At 41.7% G+C, this 19,604-nt stretch overlaps 1 protein-coding gene across 37 annotated transcripts in view; it reads left to right on the plus strand.

The window, feature by feature from the left end:
• DST (dystonin) overlaps window positions 1-19,604 on the plus strand; it is a 295,359-nt gene that overhangs the window by 14,460 nt on the left and 261,295 nt on the right. For 27 of the 37 annotated variants that reach the window (XM_082758030.1, XM_082758004.1, XM_082757993.1 and 24 more), the window contains 2 exons: window positions 770-958; window positions 17,896-18,103. In XM_082758030.1, the coding sequence (XP_082614156.1) occupies window positions 770-958; window positions 17,896-18,103 (397 nt within the window). Of the gene's footprint in view, window positions 1-769; window positions 959-9,854; window positions 10,029-17,601; window positions 17,765-17,895; window positions 18,104-18,647; window positions 18,769-19,604 lie in introns of those variants that run through there. The other 10 variants (XM_082758000.1, XM_082758001.1, XM_082758005.1 and 7 more) reach the window with 3 other exon arrangements.

The raw sequence follows: 19,604 nt of genomic DNA on the forward strand, positions 1-19,604 counted from the left end.
GGCCGAGGGAACCTAGTGAAATGCAAAAATGCTCTCTGAAAATGCTCTGCAGGTAGCAATACAGGGCGTGCATTGTACTTGTTGCCATTAAGTAAATGAAATTCTCTAAGGCTGAGAGGTTCTGGATGATGTTTAGAGGTTTTCACAGCCTCTATAAAGCATTTGTGAAGGGCAGCTTTTCCTGAGATTGTTATTTTGGCCAACTATGCATGCATTTCCCAGACAATAGCAAAAGACAGATGTCTCTCTTAATTATTTTATTCCAAATGGCAAGGTCTCCCCCCAGATCTAGCAGCATCAGGACTCTTAACAGGAACAGTTAGTCATCGTTGTGTTGTTAACTACCAATTTTTCTTCACTTTAATTCTCAGAAAAGAAAATGGGTATTTTCTGCTCACGTTCCGTAAAACAATTTTTCCTGAGGCAATGAATGAACCTGGAAAATTTTAATTATAAATTTTAGATTATAACTATTCAGTTACAACTAACTAAAAGTGTGGGCTTATAAAGAAAAGCCACAGGAGTTACTGCTACTAGCTGTGTCAATAATACACATAACTGAGAAATCTAAAAAAATTTGTGTCATTTGCAGCACTTGACACCATCTCTTTATTGTTACATGCAGTATATATGGGCATTATACTAATTTAAGATGAGCATGCTTGTTCCTCAAGTTCTTGTAATCGTTAAGATCCTGTGTGATTTCTCTGTTGTTATACTGCTCCATTCTGGGCCATGTCAAACATGATGATTGATTTTTTGGTTACAGGGCTTTAGATCAAGTCCTCGTCATGCCAGAAGGCGCGTAGCACCTCGCCTTGAGGAAACACAACCTCTAGTGGAAGCTCACCACCTAAGCGAGCAGGAAACCTCTGTGAGAAAAAGGAAAATCAAGAAAAGCAGCCGAGTACAACCGGAATTCTATCATTCTGTTCAAGTTACCCCAACTCGAAAACCTGTAAGTATTCTACCTTTAGGGATAAATAGCACTGAATGTATATTATAGGGGCATGTAATATAATTCTGATTTTTGGGCCATCCATATGCTGTTCCTCAGTTTTAAAAAGCTTTTCAGTTCTCATATTCAGTGAATCTAGATGTAAGTGGGTTAGGCTATATTTAACATTGATTTATAACTCTAAAAAATCCAATTTTGAAGAGTTTTTTTTTTTTAAACTTTGATTTTGATTTAATGTTCAGTCAATAATCAATATTCATATATTTCATTTGATAGTTTTACACTGATACTATTTAACAGATTTTTATAGCACATGTTATTGAAATTCCTCACCCAGATTTATCAGAGATTCTATGTACTGAACCCAATTTATATTAAATCTCACTGCTGCGTACAATTCTTGAGGTCTCTTCTGCTTTATACAGTCTTTACAATCTTTCTACTCAACAAAAAATGAATTGAATCATAATTGCTCTTTGCTCTTCAGCTAGATCTATATATACACAGTTCTTTTAATATTGACGTCCTACTTTTGGTGACGAAACATGACTATTCATTGAAACACTTGTACAGTTCCTAACGTGAACGCATGTAGAGTTACTTCCTGCAGACCTAATGCATTTCTCTTTTTAATGAGAGTTCACTGCTTTGATGCATTTGCTGACTAACCTATCTGTACCAAAGTTAAGGGGCTTGAACTACTTCAAGTACTGCTTCAAGAACTACTACTACTACATTAAGCCAGTATTATTAAAAAGGTAACCATTGAGCGTACCATAATAAAGATTGTCTCAAGGTTGCGCCAGCCTAACTGAACCTTCCTGGATTTCTGTTAACTCAGCACCAGGAGTTATCAGTAAGATCTGAAGTTGATTTGAAAAAGAGCATTCCCTGGTGTAAGTATGTTGTCTGCGAGAGCAAGAAACTTCTGCATAGAAAAGAAAGCCAGAACTGCAGACATCAGCCAGAATTGTTACCCATTGGCCAATGCACTCAGTTTCTCTGCTTTCATTTCGCTGCTCCCCAGTTTCCTCTGTTCTCTCATGCTTCTGCTTCTCCGTTACTTGTTTTATTCTGCTGCCGTTCCTGTTGTGCCATTTGATCTGCCTGATTTGTCTTTTCTTCTTAAAACATTTTTCTTTGCCTCTCTATTGTGTTCTTGCACTCCCGTCCGACCTTGCTCTCCAGACTGCTTTGTCTGACTCCGTTGTTCTTGTTAGGTCTCCAGCCTCTAGCCATGCTCTTGTCTGTTCATTACTTGCTTATCATCCTTTTCTTTGTTGTTCTTCTTTCCTCTCTTCCGTCTCCTCTACTATTTTCCACTCCACCCCTGTTTTTTTGCATTCCCTTTTTTGTGTGATTGTTCTTAATTTTCTTCCATGGTAGGCTTGTGTTGAAGGTAGGCTCACCTGTACCTGCTGAGGTTATTTCCAACTGCTGCTGACTACCAGCATGGGGAAAAAGAGCAACAAGTGGTGCTGAATTAAAGAGCTAAAACTGTGGAAATTGTTTAGGCTTCAGAACAGGCTCTGAAGAGTGGCTTAGTGAGGCTAACAAAGCCCTGCTTTTCCCCTAAATCAGAAACACATCAGAGATTTCAGGACCAGCAAAGATAAAGAACAGAAAGCCTGCAAAGTTACTGTGTAACTTCATTTTCATATTGATTCATGGGTCTGTGCTGTGTTTGACAAGATCTAGCACCGAAACAATAATAAATCCTAGGTTTAGAGAAAACTTCTTTCAGAGCTGTCAGCGTTATGTCACTATCTTGAAATTGCTTTTGCAGTACATCTCTTACGCAGTGTTATGCAGTTCTTCTGATAGCCTTTCGTTCTAAAGCCTTGATGAACGGACATCATACTAAAAAGAATGTATCATTACCTTTATTAGATTATGATTCAGAAAACAAAAGTTACCGATTTCATTCCTTATGGACGTTTTAAGTTATTCTCAATGTATTATTAACGTCATGGTGATAGTGTGAGTGAGGTTCATGCCATGACAAATCACTGCAGCGTTGCAAAGTTTCTCAGAATCACAGTGTCACCCATCGCTCAGTTCTGCACGGCTTCGTTCAGCTTTGTCTTGACGTCTCGAATATGAGACTTTTGGCCCTTGCCTTTGCACAATTTTACGTGACTCAGTGCCAGAAATGCTCTTGTTAGTCTGCATATTTTTTCCCCATTATTTTTTCCTGTTATTCCTAGCTCTACCCACTTGAGCCACTTTAAATAAATCATCTGTTGCCTTGATGTTTACACTATGGAACTATTTGTAGGCAGATAGGGCTATATCCTGCTTAGTCATTGCTTGAAAAAATGATGTATGATGTCTGCTAATCAGAAGATATAATTTCTCCTCAGAAAAGTATTTATCTTTCTGATTATGTGTATTGCTTTTTGTCTAATTCTGCTTTTTCATCCCTACATTTTGCAGAGAGAGAAGGGTATTTCCAAAGCAATTATGAAACAGCCTTATGGGAAGATGTTTCTTTAGTCCAGGAAATTTTTGCTTAATCAGCCTTAAAGTATGTTAGCCTGTTTTGCTGCTGTTTTAAAATACAGACTTAAACATTTTTCAGATATTTCTTTAAAATTTTTGTTGGATATTTAGATTCTAGGTATTCCTGCTATTTCAGACTGTTTTGTATTTACTTGATATTATTGTATCTAAATCGTGTTTTTGCAGTTTCCTAGCCAGGACTATAATTATCTCAATTTGCCTGGATTTTTTCTCACTTCCTCCATAGTAATCTGAGATCTTTCCAGTATCGTGTCAGAACTAAACTAGGTGTAATTGTGTATGGGAGTAATCCCCACTGAATACAATTTTCTCTTTGAAAATCTCCATGAGCGGATGCTTGCAGAAAGAGAACATCAGTTTTTTCGGAAATTTGTATTATTTTTTTGTACTTTCCAGGTCATTAATGAAGCTGTTAAATACATTTTGGCCTGAAAGTGATCCTTACAAGACAGAGTTCATGCCCTTTCAAGTTCATTTCATTCATCTTACTGCAGTGCAACATGAGCATAATGTTGTGTAGCTTACCTCTTTTATGACATGGTGTTAAATTTCATGCCCTGTAGGTCTTCTCATTGGTACCTGTGTTATTCGTGCTGACAATCTGTATAGGTGACACTTTTTTGTCAACTTCACACCAAGAAGAGTACAGATATCTATTACTGATGTGTGCTTTGAATTTTTGAACACAGTAGAGGACTCTCGAGAAGCAGGACTGTGATCTTTAAATTAGCGTGACTTCAGGAAAGTCAAAGGAGCCATACGTACAGGTAGCTGATTCTGTATGGCAGCTAAATTTTCTGAAGGTGCAGAAGGATGTGCAAGAAAGATCCTGTTATGAGTTCACTGCTGTGTAGCAATACTTCTCCAGGGCAAATTTTAAACTGTTAAAATTGTGAGGTTTTATTATGTTTTGCAAATATTATCTGTATTTTACATAGTGGCCCAATCTGAAGCAAGAGTGTAAAACTCTATAAATTTTTTTTTTTTTTTTTTTTTTTTTTTTGCCTGTGATGGCCTGGAACCAAAAGATGACCCTGAGTTTGTGTAAAGATACCTGGCTTCTGTGCTGTGGGGTCAGTCAGACATACACTTCTGCCAGTTCTAATCTCACCTGTGTTTCTAAGCACATAGCTGAAATGAGATGCTGTCAAAGCAGTGTCTTTTGACATCTTCATTGTTAAACAGTTTGAAGGGCTTCTAAATTGCCTGACTCATGCAGCCACCCAGATTATTTAAGATGATGAGATGTAGTACCAAAATTTGCACTTGCATATGTCATAACAGTATTGCTACAAGTGGCAGACAAGACTATGGAGCCTGGGGCATAAATAAGCCGGTGCCTCCACTTTCAGATGTACATATAAAAAGTCTACTGATGTAAGCAGCCTCATGTGGCTCCACTGAGACTCCCGTGACTGAAGTGAAGCTTACACTGTAAAAAGGCTGACTATACAAACTTGAAAGCAAAGTTAATCAGTTTATAATGTATCTGAAACTGTGAGCTGTCGTATCCAGTCTTATTCAGCCATCCTGGTCTTTGCTTTTATGTGTTTAAGCCTTCAAATTTATGAGGAGAAAAAAAAAACGGTTTTAAAATCTTCTAAGAAAAACAGGATTTTTTTTTTTAAACGTCTGATACAAAATCATTCATAGAAGTCTTGATATTAGTTGACACTTGGGTTACTTGAGATGAAATGTTTCATGTGGGTAAAATTGTTCTGAAGGGCTTTTCACATGGTGTTTTTTTTAAGTATCATGGAATAATTTCCATCTGACTTTGCTAGTTTCCACTTGTTCTTAATCTGATGTTATTTACTGTTTTTCCAATATCACGATGTACTTCACTTGTTATTTTGAATGACCTAACACAGACATCAAACAAAAATTACTCATTACCCTGCACAAGATTTGCTAATTCCAAGTATTAGCTATTTAATCTGTAGATTACATTCATGGCTTTCTTTTGCAGACATCTGCTTGTGTTGGATTGTGTCTCTTGTGAATCACATTTAGAAGCAAATATGGCAGAGCATAATCATATCATCTTTCACCTTCGGCATTTGTATTAACATTATATTAATGTTCTCAGAACGTATGACAAATCTGTGCACACACACATGTCCTCTCTCAGGATAATTTGAGTGACAAATTGAGCCACAATGAAGAAATGCACGGAATGTGTGAAGATGAAGCCATGACTATTTTTTGCTTTTTTTTAAATTTATTTTTTGCTTTTAGGTATTGACCTAAAGAACACTGATGTTAATTTTGAGAAGCACCTGAGAGGGTTTATTGGGGGATTCATTGGGAAAGATTTGGACGAGACTTAAGCATCTGGTTGTCTTAAGCATCTTTAAACATACCTCTGGGCCTCTATTTTAAGTGCATAGGATCTTTGCACATATGACTGTAAATGTTAAGTCCAGTCATCTCTGAAATCAATCAAAAGCCTTCAGTGCGCATTAGGTTGACTTTAAAGGTCCCTCTCCTTGTTCCAAACATATACATGCCTACCAAGAGAGTTTTCGCATTAGTTTATTGGACTGTTGCATTTTATTGCTTTTCTTACAGCAAATAAATATCCACACTGATAAATTCTTCTCTCGAAACACTTCTGTGCAAAGCCTTTATTTCCCCACTGTTCTGCTCGTTTCTGTGATCTCCTCTCTTGTTGCTTGCTCCTGATTTCCTCTTGGCTGCTTTTCCATCTCCACCCTGCAGCTCATCTGTTGCATGATAGCAATTGCCTGTTTCTTCCATTCCTTTTGCCCAGTTCCTAGGTACTTTAGGGTTTTGAAGGGATTTCTTAAAGGCATGTTACCATGGATTTCTGTGTGCCAGGAAGGTTTTGTCTTAACAAATTGAAAAATATTTTTTGTTAAAACACAATGGTAAAGTGTTAAGAATTAGACGTGAGTTTTGAAATGATTATTCCTTTTCTAGTGATTTTCTTCAACGCATGAGTTACTACATCTATTAAACATAGTGCAAAAGCAGTATTTACCTGCAGTAGTGCAATAATTGTTGATGATACATGTATGTAAAAATGCGTGGAAATAAGTGCAGTGGTAGCAGTAACTGTGCAGTTCCACATTTAGAGTACCTGAATTGACTCTCTAGTGCTAGCTCTTACCCAGAAAGTTAAGGTCATTTGAATTAATTGTTCACTATGGTGGCATGATCATGCTTGTCTGGAGTATATTTACTTGAATTTATTCTTCTGCAGTTGAAAATAGCATCAAATCTATATTAATTTTCTACACACAGCTTCAAATCATCCTGCATTAGTGGGCAAAGTCCTGTATTATGACAGTTTTTTTTTCTTGATAGCTGAATTGGTTCCATACAATTTTCATTTCGTCTGTATCAATTTTCATTTCCAAGGCAAATTCTTACTTAGTGAAAATGGGATGAGAATTTAAACCAAGTCTCTGCTTGATCTGAGGTGTTGAAAGGGGGTCAAAGTGCACCATCAGCATGAAGCAATCTTTGTTGTAGGACGTGACTTTGTGTTCTGTTCTCCTTTTTACAATTGTATTAAAATGAAAGCAGCATAGCCAGTCTTGGAGGAGATGGGGAAAAAAGAAAAAAGCAGCATAGCCAATTACATTCTTTTGATGTAAAAATAGAATATAGTGCTTACAGTCAGATTAACACCTATCAGACATCACTCACCAGTATGGTGGTTTGCCCTTTCTATAATGCAGATTATATTTTTGTTGAAATTGCAATAGCTTCATGATAAACCTGGCTTTGCACTATATTGCTTTCAGAATTGGTCCTTGGAGCTGAAGTTAACTTTCTACTAAATTAGAAGTGAATGAGATAAAATATTCTTCAACTGTTGTATCAAAGAAATAGAGCTGAAAATTTTTTGCTTGAAAAACATCTAATACTTTTTTTTGGCCATGATTTATAGCAACTGGGACTTTGTGTTCAATGGTGAGATTACACTATGTGTATGCAGCGTAGCCTCACTGAGAAATTAAATTTTTAACTGGTCAGATTTTTTTTAAAATACCGATGTCTTTCCTTGCAAGATGGTAATGTAAACCCAAGCTGCTAAACTATGCTAGTGGTCTTAGTGGTACCAAAATGAGTTTTATGTAAATGATCACAAATACTAAATTCTGTACGGTAGCAGGAGGCAGGTTAAAAAAAAAAAATCATTAATCAGCTATGATTTTGTTATGATGGTGTTGTTTGCACAACTAAAAATGACCAGTAATTGTCTCTCAGATGCCTAGTAATTATGAAGGCTAAATGCAGATGTTTCCTCTTCCTTCGCTGCCTCAGGAGCCAGTCTTCAGAGTTCTATTGTATAACATCCTACTGTGGCACATAAACACTGCATCTTTATATAGCAAGGGACTCCCTTTTCCATTAGTATTTATATATAACGTTGCACATGGGTATTATGCTGAAAGAATAGTTTGGCAAAGGCAAGTATTCAAACGTTAGGAAATGCTGGAATTAAGGCTACCCGTGCAGCTTCACTTCGGTCGACTGTGCATCTGCATTGTCATACAGACTTTAAATGTATGATGGCATACTGTTTTCTCATAGGATGTACTCTGTATCCATTGCAGGATGGAAGTGCTCTTAGGATGACTCTTATGTGTAGGAGTTCTACTGCAGAAGTTGTAGAGTGTGTAAATGAATAAAACAGGAGATTGCGAGAAGAGAAAGGATCTTTTATTTCTATAAAAAGCAGCGAGTGCTGCCTTGAAGAGTGAAGGATGGGCGCAAGGTCACTGTGAACTTGCCAAACAACTGGCTTAAAACATTTTTTTTATCCTCCATTTTCTAAGGGCATGATTTAAAGCATGTAGTTGGGTTTTCTAAACTTCTCGAACTGCCATTCACCACTGAACTCCCCGTGTGCCGTGGTCTGCGTGTTGCTGATACATAATTGTAATAACTCCTAAAAATGAGGCCCCTGGTATCTCATTTTGACCTAGGTATCAAAACTGTCTTCTTCCTTTCATTTTTAATGCCCCGTGTGATGCGGAAGATCATTCATACTTACAGAGCAGTGAGATACTACTGTAGTAATGAGCACAACAAAATGGTTTAAACAGAAATATTTTTTTTTTGTATTATTTGAATAGTATGAAATAAGTTTAGGGGCTGCCCTTTGAAATCAGGATGATAAAATATTGAACACCTGTTTATGGAGTGAATATTACTCATTGTTTGTACTAAATAGGAGCAAAAGACTGTGGACACAATAGCATATGACCACATCATTACAACTGTGCCATGATAGGAAAAAAAAAAGGCTGAATGAAGCTTGTGTGGTGAACCTTGAGTCTGGAATGTGGTAACATTTTAGTGCTTGACCTTAAAAACAGTACTTTAACATAAACTTTGTGTCTAATTCCTTACTGTTGAAGAAAAAAAAAAAAAGTAAACTTAAAAAGAAGGCTCTGTTGTGTGGCTCATCAGCAGGTTTTGACATTTGAACCACACCACAGAAATTTCTGCTATTGGAGCTCAGGCAGAGACTGACAATGTTTGTATTCCTCCTCGTGAATCCGTACAAAAGGGATGGAGGTAATATTCCTAGAGGAGCTCTGAGTTAGGTGAAATCCCAGTTTTCCTACAGGCCCTTTAGGGGAACGTGCTTTTTTTCTGCTCATTCTTCCCAAGCTTCCATTTTTCTGCCCTGTCCCCTCCAGCCTGCTCCTGACCTGCCTCTGTCCCACCACTGGCTCCTTTCTCCCACCTGCTCAGTCTTGCTCCTTCGTCCTTACTCCTCTGCCGACCTCAGCCCTTGTCTCTCGCCTTGTCAGCCCTCGAATCGCTCCTCTGTGTCACACCCTCTGCGTGTGACATCCCCAGGCTCACCTGCTCAGTCAGCGCGATGCTCAGAGGCAATTGTTCAGCCAGCTCTTTGATTTCTGTCTCTCCCTGTGGCCTCTGGCTGAGTGCTCCTCGTTAGCTTCCTTGGCTCTTGTTGGCCTCTCCTCAGTTCCTACCATCCTCGTTCCTCAGAGAACCTCATTCAGAGCCTTTTGCTGAGGCAATACCAGCTTCACGCCAGCACATCAGATCCTTAGCTCTCCCTGGTCCCTCTCTCCAGCACTGTTGGTTACTGGTCCCAGCTGTTGCCTTGCGTCTCCATTTCTCCTCTAGTCTTTATCCAGCCTGTTTGCCCTTGAACACTTTTTCTCCTCAGCTCCAGCTCCCAGACTTCATTTCTGGAGTCAGCCAGTCTCCGTGTTTGTCCCTCAGCCTGTCACTCCTGGCGTATTTCTCCAGCCCTTTCCTCCCGCGTGCTGGTTCCGGTGTTTGTCCTCCCTGTGCTCAGATCGTACGGCTTCTTCCTCTTGCTGGCTGAGCACGGCCAGCCAAATCACCAGGAGCATAAAAGAAACAGCCTCCCGCCTGGCAGGTCTGCTGCCTGCCCTCCCTGGCTCTCCATGCTTCTTGCTCACACTGCCATCAGCCTGCAACCTCAGCAGGCAGCTGTTAGATGGAGAGATCAATGCTGCCTCCATATCTGCAGGCTGGAAGGATCCCGCTCGGCTCCTCAGCGAGGATGGTAGGTGTCCTGACATCGGAGGGAAGGGCTGCGAGGGCAGATTTGGCTTGGTGGTCAGGCCGTGATGGTGGCCTGGCAGCTGTAGGAGTCCTCAGAGGCTTTGTTTAGTGAGTGCCAACCTGAAGAGATCTTAGCTATAAACATGTAGATAAATTTAGATGTTACATTTGGCCTTGGTTTACTTTTTTTTTTCTCTTTTTATTTTTTAAGTTCTGGTAAAATCACACTGGTAGTCACCTGAGCCCTAGGAATAGTGAAACTTAACGTTGCAGAGGTTTACGAAATGACAGGGACAAGCAGATAAGAGATTAAAAGAAGTTGGCTTGCTCAGCAAAACCAAAAAACGCTGAGAGGAGGTACAGTGCAGGCTATGAACGCATCAGCGAAGCAAAAAACATATTTAAGGAAATGAATGTTGTCACAAAAACTAAAGAGCAGGTATGAATTTCAGGTGGCAACTAAAGGAAAATTACTTCTAATCAAGAGAACAGTACGTTCTGGAGCAGCTCTCTAGTCAGAGAAGTGAGATCTAACCCAAGCTTTCAAGAGCTTTACTTTATACTCCCTGATGCCAAGGCTAGCAGATGATATTTATATTTTAAAGACTTAGCACTGGCAAATTTAGACAAGCCTTTAAGAAAGAGGACAAAAGGTCTGTGTCTAGCATGAAGAATATTGAGAACTGAAATCTGTTCTGAAGCCCAGAGTCCTCAGAAAACCTACTGGATATTTTCATCAGTCCTGCTCTCAGGCTTCTGAGTCAGCCTTTGAAAAATTTGGGGAAAATCCAGCTTTGGGCAGGGTATGTTTTCAACCAAACATAAGATGAGGCAACTGAAATTGATTTTACAAGAGAAAACAATTTGATAATTATTAATGGTATTACTGCTGTTGTGTAATACAAGAACTTGCATTTTCAAATGGTTAAATATTGATTGAATGCTGTTATGCAACTTTTAAAACAGCTTAAAAAGAACAAGTGAATGTTTAAGCCTAAAAGGAGGGTAACCTGTCAGTCAGGAATGTTAACATTCATGACTCAAAGCAGAATATCAATACTAATATTTTAGATTTCCATTATGTCATTAAAAAAAAAATATTTTCTAAGTCTTCCTTGTCTTCCTTTTTTTTTTCTCCTTGAAACAACCTGTGCCCATCAGAGATTAAAAAATAATTTAAAACTTTAATTTCCTTTTTTTTTTTTTTTTTTTTTTTTCTGTCCATAGTGCTTTCATACTCTGATCTACCTTTTACAGTTGGGGTAATTTGTTTTTTTTTTTTTTTACTAAAACATTATATGTAATCTACAGTGAGAAGTATAGGAGGCTGAGAAAAGCATTTGAGGCTAGGCGATTTCTTATTCCAGACTCTTTGTCTGTTGCATGATCGGTCTTGTGGGCTTAGTAAGCAGATAAAATTACGCGTGCCCTCCTCAGACCATAAGCTTATCTGTCACTTTATTCTCTTCTGTGCCTGGCAGACTAGGAGGATCTGAGTGAATGCAAGATAGATATAATTTAAAGTTAATACAAAGTTTATTTTTAGTAAATGAGATTTTTTTTTGCAACAGCTATGTACAGCAGTCATCTAAGGTATATGCATTCCTTCCACAAAATAATTCACATGAGACTGTGGATTCCGAGGCTGTGAAATTGCGACATTGTAGGTACTTCCCATATTAATATCTAGGAAGCATTGATTTTGAAAAGATAGTTTTAATGGGAGTAACACTTCTATCTTGCTGATGGTTTTAGCAGAAAACTTGACTAGAATACCTATTCCACATGCTTCCCAGATGCTCAGAGCTCCAAATATTTCTTTCCCATCTGCTAAATTTTCAATACCTTTCTCTCTAATTCTATAATGTACATACACTATTTTGAGATTAAATCCTGCAATTCATATTGAAAAACTGAATAGAGAAGTGGATGAGAAATAGGGGAATGGATTAAATACGGAATACATCAAGGCTGTCTTGCTGATGATATTATTCATTTTCAAGCTACATTCAGAATGAATCCAGACTTTCATTAGCACGGTTTTACTAAACAGTGCTTCAAAAGAACTGGGCTTTGGCACAAAGTGGCCACTTTCGGCTGAACATATTTGGCTCCACTTGTGTACAGATCTTCTTACTTACACAGAGTGAAGTATGCCTTGCTTTCCAATCTTATTAATTTGAAAAAGAAAAGAAACAAGCAAACAAAAAAACAACAAGCAGCTTTTCCCTGCACAGCAACATACTTTAAACTCCAGAAAGTTTCCTCAGATAAAAGTTTCTGCTTTACTTTTCTCTTAGCCCATTGTCAGTGGTAGAAATTGAGACCTGTGAAGATTACTGTGGCAGCTCATCGCAGTGTTAGCAGGGAATTGCAAACGTGGAGCATCTCTCAACTTGTTGCTCCTGAAGGAGATCACCAATACCTGAAGTAAATGGAACAGAAACTCTGCGCTCTGTGGCATAATATTCACTGATTTATTGTTATTTTGTTAAGTTACAGAAGACAGTATCACTTCAGACCAGTAAGTACTTGGTGTCTATTGTATCCCTGCAGTAGAGAGAAACAGTACACAAGCTGCATTGTGGTTTGTTTTGCCTCCACTGCACATGTCTCATCCAGCAACTACTGCAGTATTTTATCCAATTATTACTTATAGCAGACTGCATAAGCAGTCATGGGAGCAGGGATCATAACCCAGCACTTTCCTCTTCCCGCAGAGAGCCTTGATGGCTTTGATGCAGATCGCTGCACTCTTCACTTTCTCTTTCTGCGCCAAGAAGTCTTGAACTCTTGAACGAGGGACTGTGTTGTCCCGGGTGACCACATTTTTCTGACTACTTAGTTCTGACCAGAAAACTCAGTTTTCCATCACTTGAGTTTTAGGTGGTTATCCAATAAACGTAGCTTGAAGTTAGAAAAATGGGTTGCAATAGCCAAGTACATATGTAGGTCTAGTCCTTTATGTGCTGTGGAATTTCATGTCCTTAATAACATGTTTCTTGTCTTCTTGCCTCTTTAAGTTTTTTTTTTTTTTTTTTTTTTTTTTTTTTTTTTTTCCAAAGTGGGGAAATGGTAGGAATTGACTTACAAGCATCTTGAAAAGAACCCATCTCCTTTTGAAAGCCTATGAAATTATCAGGATTTCCTTTTGTAAATACAATCACAGGCTCAAAATACATGTTCTGCATGTGATAGAATAAACACTAAATGCTTATTTCCGTCTTCTCTTGCCTGTAAGATAGACAGACAATGTAAATTATCTCTACAAAGCAATAATTTATCTTCAAGAAAAACTTAACTGTTCACTAAGGTAGTTTAACAGAGAATCAGACCTTTGATGCTTTGGAGGTTGATATTTAGAGTATTTGCCCTCCGGTTTTCTGCTTTATAACTTTATATACAAAGCCAGAAACTAGTTATGTTTGCATATCCCGGTAGCGTAGGCACTTTCAAACATGGATGTCCTCTTAAAGGACTGGCACAGAACCAGAGAGAAAATACTTATTAAATACAACTGAGTCCCCACTGGTGGATTTTCTTTTTCTTTCTCTCTTCCTTTCTTTCTCTGTCAGCATAGTTGCTTTTTACATTGCCCTTGTTTGTACTTTCATTTCTGTGTCTGTTCTGAATTTTGGTAATTTCTGACAACATGCAGTCCCAAGGGGCTCGCGTAGCCTGATTACATACATTGGATGTTTTGTATTCTGCATGGCATTATCATCTAATCAGGTTAAACTGGTAAAGATTTACTAATGGGAACATGCAGTTGCCCTAGATTTTGTCTCAAATTTACTAAGTAACTTCACTTTAAAAGTTGATCCACTTTAATATCATTCAATCTGGGATGTTAAAAGACAAAAATAGCATGTTATATTCAACTGTTATCTAAGTTATTCTAAATTAGGAAGGATTTTGTTGAAACACGCAGCAAAACCAGGCTCCTTTATATCTGTTCATGTTTATTCATTGTCCACAATGAGTATGATGAAGGAAAAGAGAATGTATTCCTGGAATTCTGAGAATAGTTCAGTATGAGTGATGTACAAATAACTCTTAACTGAACTGAGAATTTAATCTCAGTCAGAAGCACAGGGCAATGTTGAGCCATACTTCCCAGCAGCTTCCAAAAAAACAGTGTGAAAGGACCCACTGCAGTGGAAATCCTTCTTAAAAATAAGATGGGAAAGTACAGCATACCTATAACTCCTACTGCTTTATCAGAATTCAGCAGGCAGCGCAATCTCCAACGTCATAAAGATGGAGAACATTTCCAATACGATTCGGTATCAGCCTCTTAGCTGCTTTTGCCAGCTCGATTGCTTGACAGAATTCAAAAACTGCTACAGTAAATCTCTGCTGCTGTTTCCCCCTTGAGGAATGACAGTGCAAATCCCACTGGCGTTCCGGGGGGTATCAGATCCTGTAGGTGTGGCTCCTCGGGTACGTGGTGCTGTGCGTTAGCGTACACTGCTTCCCAGCTGCACCATCTTCCACCTGATTTCCACTTGATCATCTGCAGTGCCTTACCTACAACGAACGATCCTTCTTTCCCTCCTCAAAGGAAAATCACGGCTTGATGCTTCGCCAACTCCCTTTTACAAGAAGCGCACTAACGCTTCTTTGGAGTCATCCCCATTACTGGAAACTGCCTTGCTTTTATAGCACAGTAACAGGCCTGACTCTCAGCTGCTGCAAGTCATCTGATTTCAGAGAAAAACCGAGATACTGGCAGCAACGAATGCTGCTCTCCTGAATGCCGGCTGGCCCCAGGCGCTCTGCCTCCTGAAACACAGCAGCAGGGACTCTGCGTGCAGTTTGCACCCCCCTGTGGCCCTGACGGTGAGGCGATGCATTAAATTTAATCCTGTACTTCTAATGCGGACAAAACTCGTCTTAGATTTGCTTATGTATGACCAACAGGCTTCAATGCACAAGCTGTTAGATGCATGAATATTATGCAAATTCACTGGTTCCCCCTGACCAACAACAGAGGCTACAGATCAATCTTTAGTCTAATGAGCAGAAGGAATGCATAATCGGAGGCATAGAATAAGCAGCTATAGCAGCTGGAGAGTGACCCTACGGGCCTTCCAGCTAAGCAGGGTCAAGCCCTGACCCTTGTTAAGTCTCAGGGTAGGCTAAGTAAGGATGTGCCTGATCAATATTTTAGTGGTTATAAAAGACACTTCACCCGTGACCAAAAAATGCGTCGTGTATTACTAACAGTTGTTTTTCACTTGCATACAGCAATGTGCTTTAAAGAAAAATAACAGAAGTGCCTTACATAATTTGATTTTAACACAATATGACCATTTTTTTTCTTGTTCGATTCTAATCAGCCCGGAACCCTTTTCAGGATATCACAGATTTTCTGGTTTTGTTTTTTAAAATTGGTGAACATGTTGCTGTAATCATGGAATGGTTACTCGGGTCTTACTGCTATGGCATGGAAAATGTGTTTGCTAGAAACAAACAATCCAGCAGAAGGACTGCTAAGCATGTTTTGAACAGTGGCTGTGCAAAAGAGAATAATTACAGACTTCTTATCAAAGCTATTAATTTACCCAAGCAAAGCTAAGCAGTTGTTCAACTTCATTATAAACGTCTTTGCAATAGCAAAGTCCAAATTCTTAAAAATACTCAGGTGTTCAATAGCTCTGTGTATGCATTACTCAGAAGTATCTCCATGCTGAGTAAAAAATGTAGACTGTAATTAAGTTAAAAGTTGGCATTACCGTGACTTCTTAGATGTGAGTTTGCCAGATCTCCCTATTATGAAAAATTTCTTTCCAAGAATCCTACCTTTTTTCAGAAAATGAGGTAACGTGATTCCTGAAGAGTTAGTAAGCTAAAGTGGGTTTTGTTCATTAGTTTTGTTAGAGCGTGCATGAAGTAAGGACAAGGAACAACGTAAAAGAGCAGAGCTAATTAGAATGCACAAAGGTGCCAAGGACTGTTCTACCTTTGCCCGCTGAGTTTAATTTCTCAAAAATGTGGGAGCTGGGTCTTGTCACAGAGCTCATCTCCCAGTATCACAGCACAGCTGACCAGAACAGTCTCCTTTTCCCTAAAATTGACCTCTCAGTATAGGGTGTGGCATGTCCAGTGGTACATATGGAACCATCCCTTGACAGTGCTTTTGGTTTCTACGGGTAGAAGGAGCTTTAAAATCGGTTATTTGAACAAGTATGAATGGCTATTAAGGTCTCTTTTGAGAAAAGGGATACTTGCTGGATAAAAATTAACATGTTCTTTTAAAGGTAAACATAGGGTTGAGATTTCTTTCTCTGAAGCTTCAGTAACAATTGCTATTTTACTTTGTCCTTGTATGTGTCCAGCTGCTAGCTAAATCCTAACAAAGTATCACTGCAGCACCCTCACAACACCATGTCTTGTTTCTTTGTAAGTTGTCATGTTAAATGGTAGAAATGCAGAACGTGAAGACATTGCAGGGCAAAATCTGCCTCCATCTCCATGCGTGACCCAAAAATACAGAGGATTACCGAGCAGCCAAGAGAAGGATGCTCAGCGCTGGGATTAAAGGGAACGCTTTCTCTTTCATTGCAAAATCTGGAGCTACGGCCAGGCCCCAGGAAACCTCATCTGTGCCAAAGCACATCCCAGGCCCCGTTACCCCAGCGGCACAGCCAGCTGCCCTCCCTGCCCTGCAGCGGGCTGCCAGCAAGACACCGGCCTGTGACCCTCCCAGTTTATGAGATTAGATGGAGAGTTTTACCTTCCTGGATAAACTGGCAGCAGAATGTTCCTGGCTATTCGACTAATTGCAGAGATAGTTGGGGCTGGGGTCATACATCTCGTGTTCCTGTTTATCTGTGCTACCTGCTGCCCTCCCTCTGTCACCATACAGAAGGAGAATTTTAGTTGTTGTCTTTATGCATCCCTTCCCTCTCTCCATCCCCTCTGAACTTTACCATCAAGCACTGTAAAAAGAGAAAAAGGGATTAGCATGGAGATGAGTGACGTAGGGAGGAGCACCCAGTGAGAAGGGAGACCCCCTTATTCAGCAGATTATTTGCCAGTATATCACGGGCGGTTTTCTGCGCAGCATGTCATGCACCACAGTGCTACTCTGGCTTATGCAATTTTTCTGCTTTTATAAGACTGAAATACCCCTAGTGTAGGTTTAAAGGTATAAATGTTTGTTTCTCCATCCCATGAAAAGCAGCAGTGGATCTGTCTGGACGGCAGCAGCAAATTTTACCAGATCCTAGTCACAACGCAATTTCCCCTGTAATTTTAAGGTGCCCCCCCAAAAAGAGGGCTACGCTACAAGAGAAGCCTAAAATCCTAGCACCTTCAGTACTAAAAAAAAAAAAAGAAAAAGGAGCCTAGATGGGTTGGAGGAGGGTAAAAACTGGAAATAAACGAGTGCTTTGAGGCGTGTGCCCCTGCGGGCAGCACCCGGGGGGCGCTGAGGGCCCGCGGAGCTGCTGGGGTGCGCAGCCCGGCCTCGTCCTGCCGGGGGAGCCAGACGCTGCCGATTGGCAGCCCGGGAGGGTTTTTTGTTGTTGTTGTTGTCTCTGCTGCTGCTGCTGCTGCCGCTGCCGCTGCTGGCTTCATTGTGGGGGAAGCCGGAGGACCGCCGGGCAGCCACGATGCTCCCGCATCCCCCCTCCCCAGTGCGCTTCCCCTAGAGGCTGCTTTTATTTTTTTGGGGTGGGGGCGCACCCCTCCCGCGCACCCCTCCATCACCCCACCGCCTTCCCAGCCATGGTGAGCGGCGGTTCCCTGCCCTCGTTGTAATTATTATCGCCATTTCCCTCTATTCCCCCCGGCGATGGGGGGACCATGGGGGCTGCCCCTCAGCGTCCCCTCACCCCCTGTGTGTGCTTGTCCCCGCGCAGAGCTCCGGCCCCGCGTCCCACCGCTGCTCCATGTCGTCGTCCGCCGATTTCTCCGACGAGGAGGACTCGAGCCACAAATCCGGCACGGTGTCGCCGGCTCCGGGGGACACCCTGCCCTGGAACCTGCCCAAACACGAGCGGTCCAAGCGCAAGATCCAGGGCGGCTCCGTGCTGGACCCCGCCGAGAGAGCCGTGCTGCGCATCGCCGGTAAGGGGCGGCGGGGCTCGGGGGGGAGCCAGGCGGGGTGACGAAGCTCTTTACCCGGCTTTTAGGGACGGGGGAGGCAGCCCGCAGGTGCGTGGGGCGAGCCCCGAGCCCCCTTCTCCGCGTCTCCCCCGTGCCCCCCGGGCAGCCCCGGGGGCGGCCATTTCCTGGCGGCGGGGCGCGTCCCCCCTCAGGGCATGGCGAGAGCGGCGGCGGCCGCGGGGAGGAGGCGCCGAGCCTCGGGGAGGGCACTCGGGGGCCGGGGAGGGCCGAGAGGGGAAGGGGCCGGGGCCAGGACCGAGGAGCGGCCCCGGGGGAAGCAGCAGGGGGCGGCCTCAGCCCCAGCCCCAGCCCCAGCCCCAGCCCGGCCGCCCCCTGCTGAAACCCGAGCGCCGCGGCCGGGCGGGGGCATGGGCGTTTCCTCGGCCTCCTCCTCCTCCTCCTGCCGCTAGCGGTCCCCCCCCACCCTTCTTCTTCTTCTTCTTCTTTTTTTTTTTTTTTCCCTATTTTTTTTTTTTTCCCTTCTCGCTGTCTGGAGCCGAGCTGGGCAGCGGGCAGTGCGCGCTAGCCCCCAGCCATGGCCGGCTACCTCTCCCCCGGCGCCTACTTCTACGCCGAGGAGCAGGAGTACCTGCAAGCCTACGAGGATGTCTTGGAGAGATACAAAGGTAGGGCGGCCCCACGGACACCCCCAGGGACACGGACACGGACGCACGGACACTGGCAGGTGCCCTGCGGGTCCCACAGCAAACCATGACTGGTGGGCGACCCGTGTGCGACTCCTCGCCTCGAGACGCAGCGATGGTGATGATGATGGTTTTTCCCCTGAGTGAAACGCGGACGGTGTTTTACGTCTCCGTGGCCATTTATCCGTGGAGCTTATCTTTCACCTTGCGTTGGTAGCTGGGCGAAGGAGGATCTCGGTTTATATGGCACCTGAGGTGGTTTCTGTTATCGTTGAATGCGGGGAAAAAATCGGGGAAAATAGAAACGTTTGTCACAGCATCGATGTGTGCGACTAAATCTATCCTATTAGACATGTAAATTGCATTGCTTTTTTAATTAACTGGGATGGAGGAGGCGGTTTAGGAGACGTGATGGCTGACTGTTTTGCAGTACGTTCGCCAACACTGAATCTGAAAGCGTTTTTTCAAAAGTGTTACGGGTCTGATTTTAATTAAAGTGAAAAGGTATGGGGTTACCGTTCAGATTGGATCCGCGTCCCAGAAATAGTTTTCACAGCATGTCAGGGCTGACGGTTGCTGTGCTGAGTTCTTCTGTGATATTTGGGGAAAAGATCGGTCGGATTTTATATCTGAAGCATGTATTTTGAAGGATCGTGGGTTTTCAGCTGTGTGCTTCCAGGCAGTTCGGAAGGTTTTAGTTAAATGGTTCCCACTGATGGGAATGGGAGTGGCACAGCTTAAGACAGCTTGATTCGAAGATATCGATAGTGGATGTTATTTAATCCTGGTTGTCACTGGTAAGATTTTGAGGAAAAAAA

The sequence above is a fragment of the Aythya marila genome (assembly GCF_965140915.1).
Source record: "Aythya marila genome assembly, chromosome: 3".
NCBI classification, from domain to species: Eukaryota; Metazoa; Chordata; class Aves; order Anseriformes; family Anatidae; genus Aythya; species Aythya marila.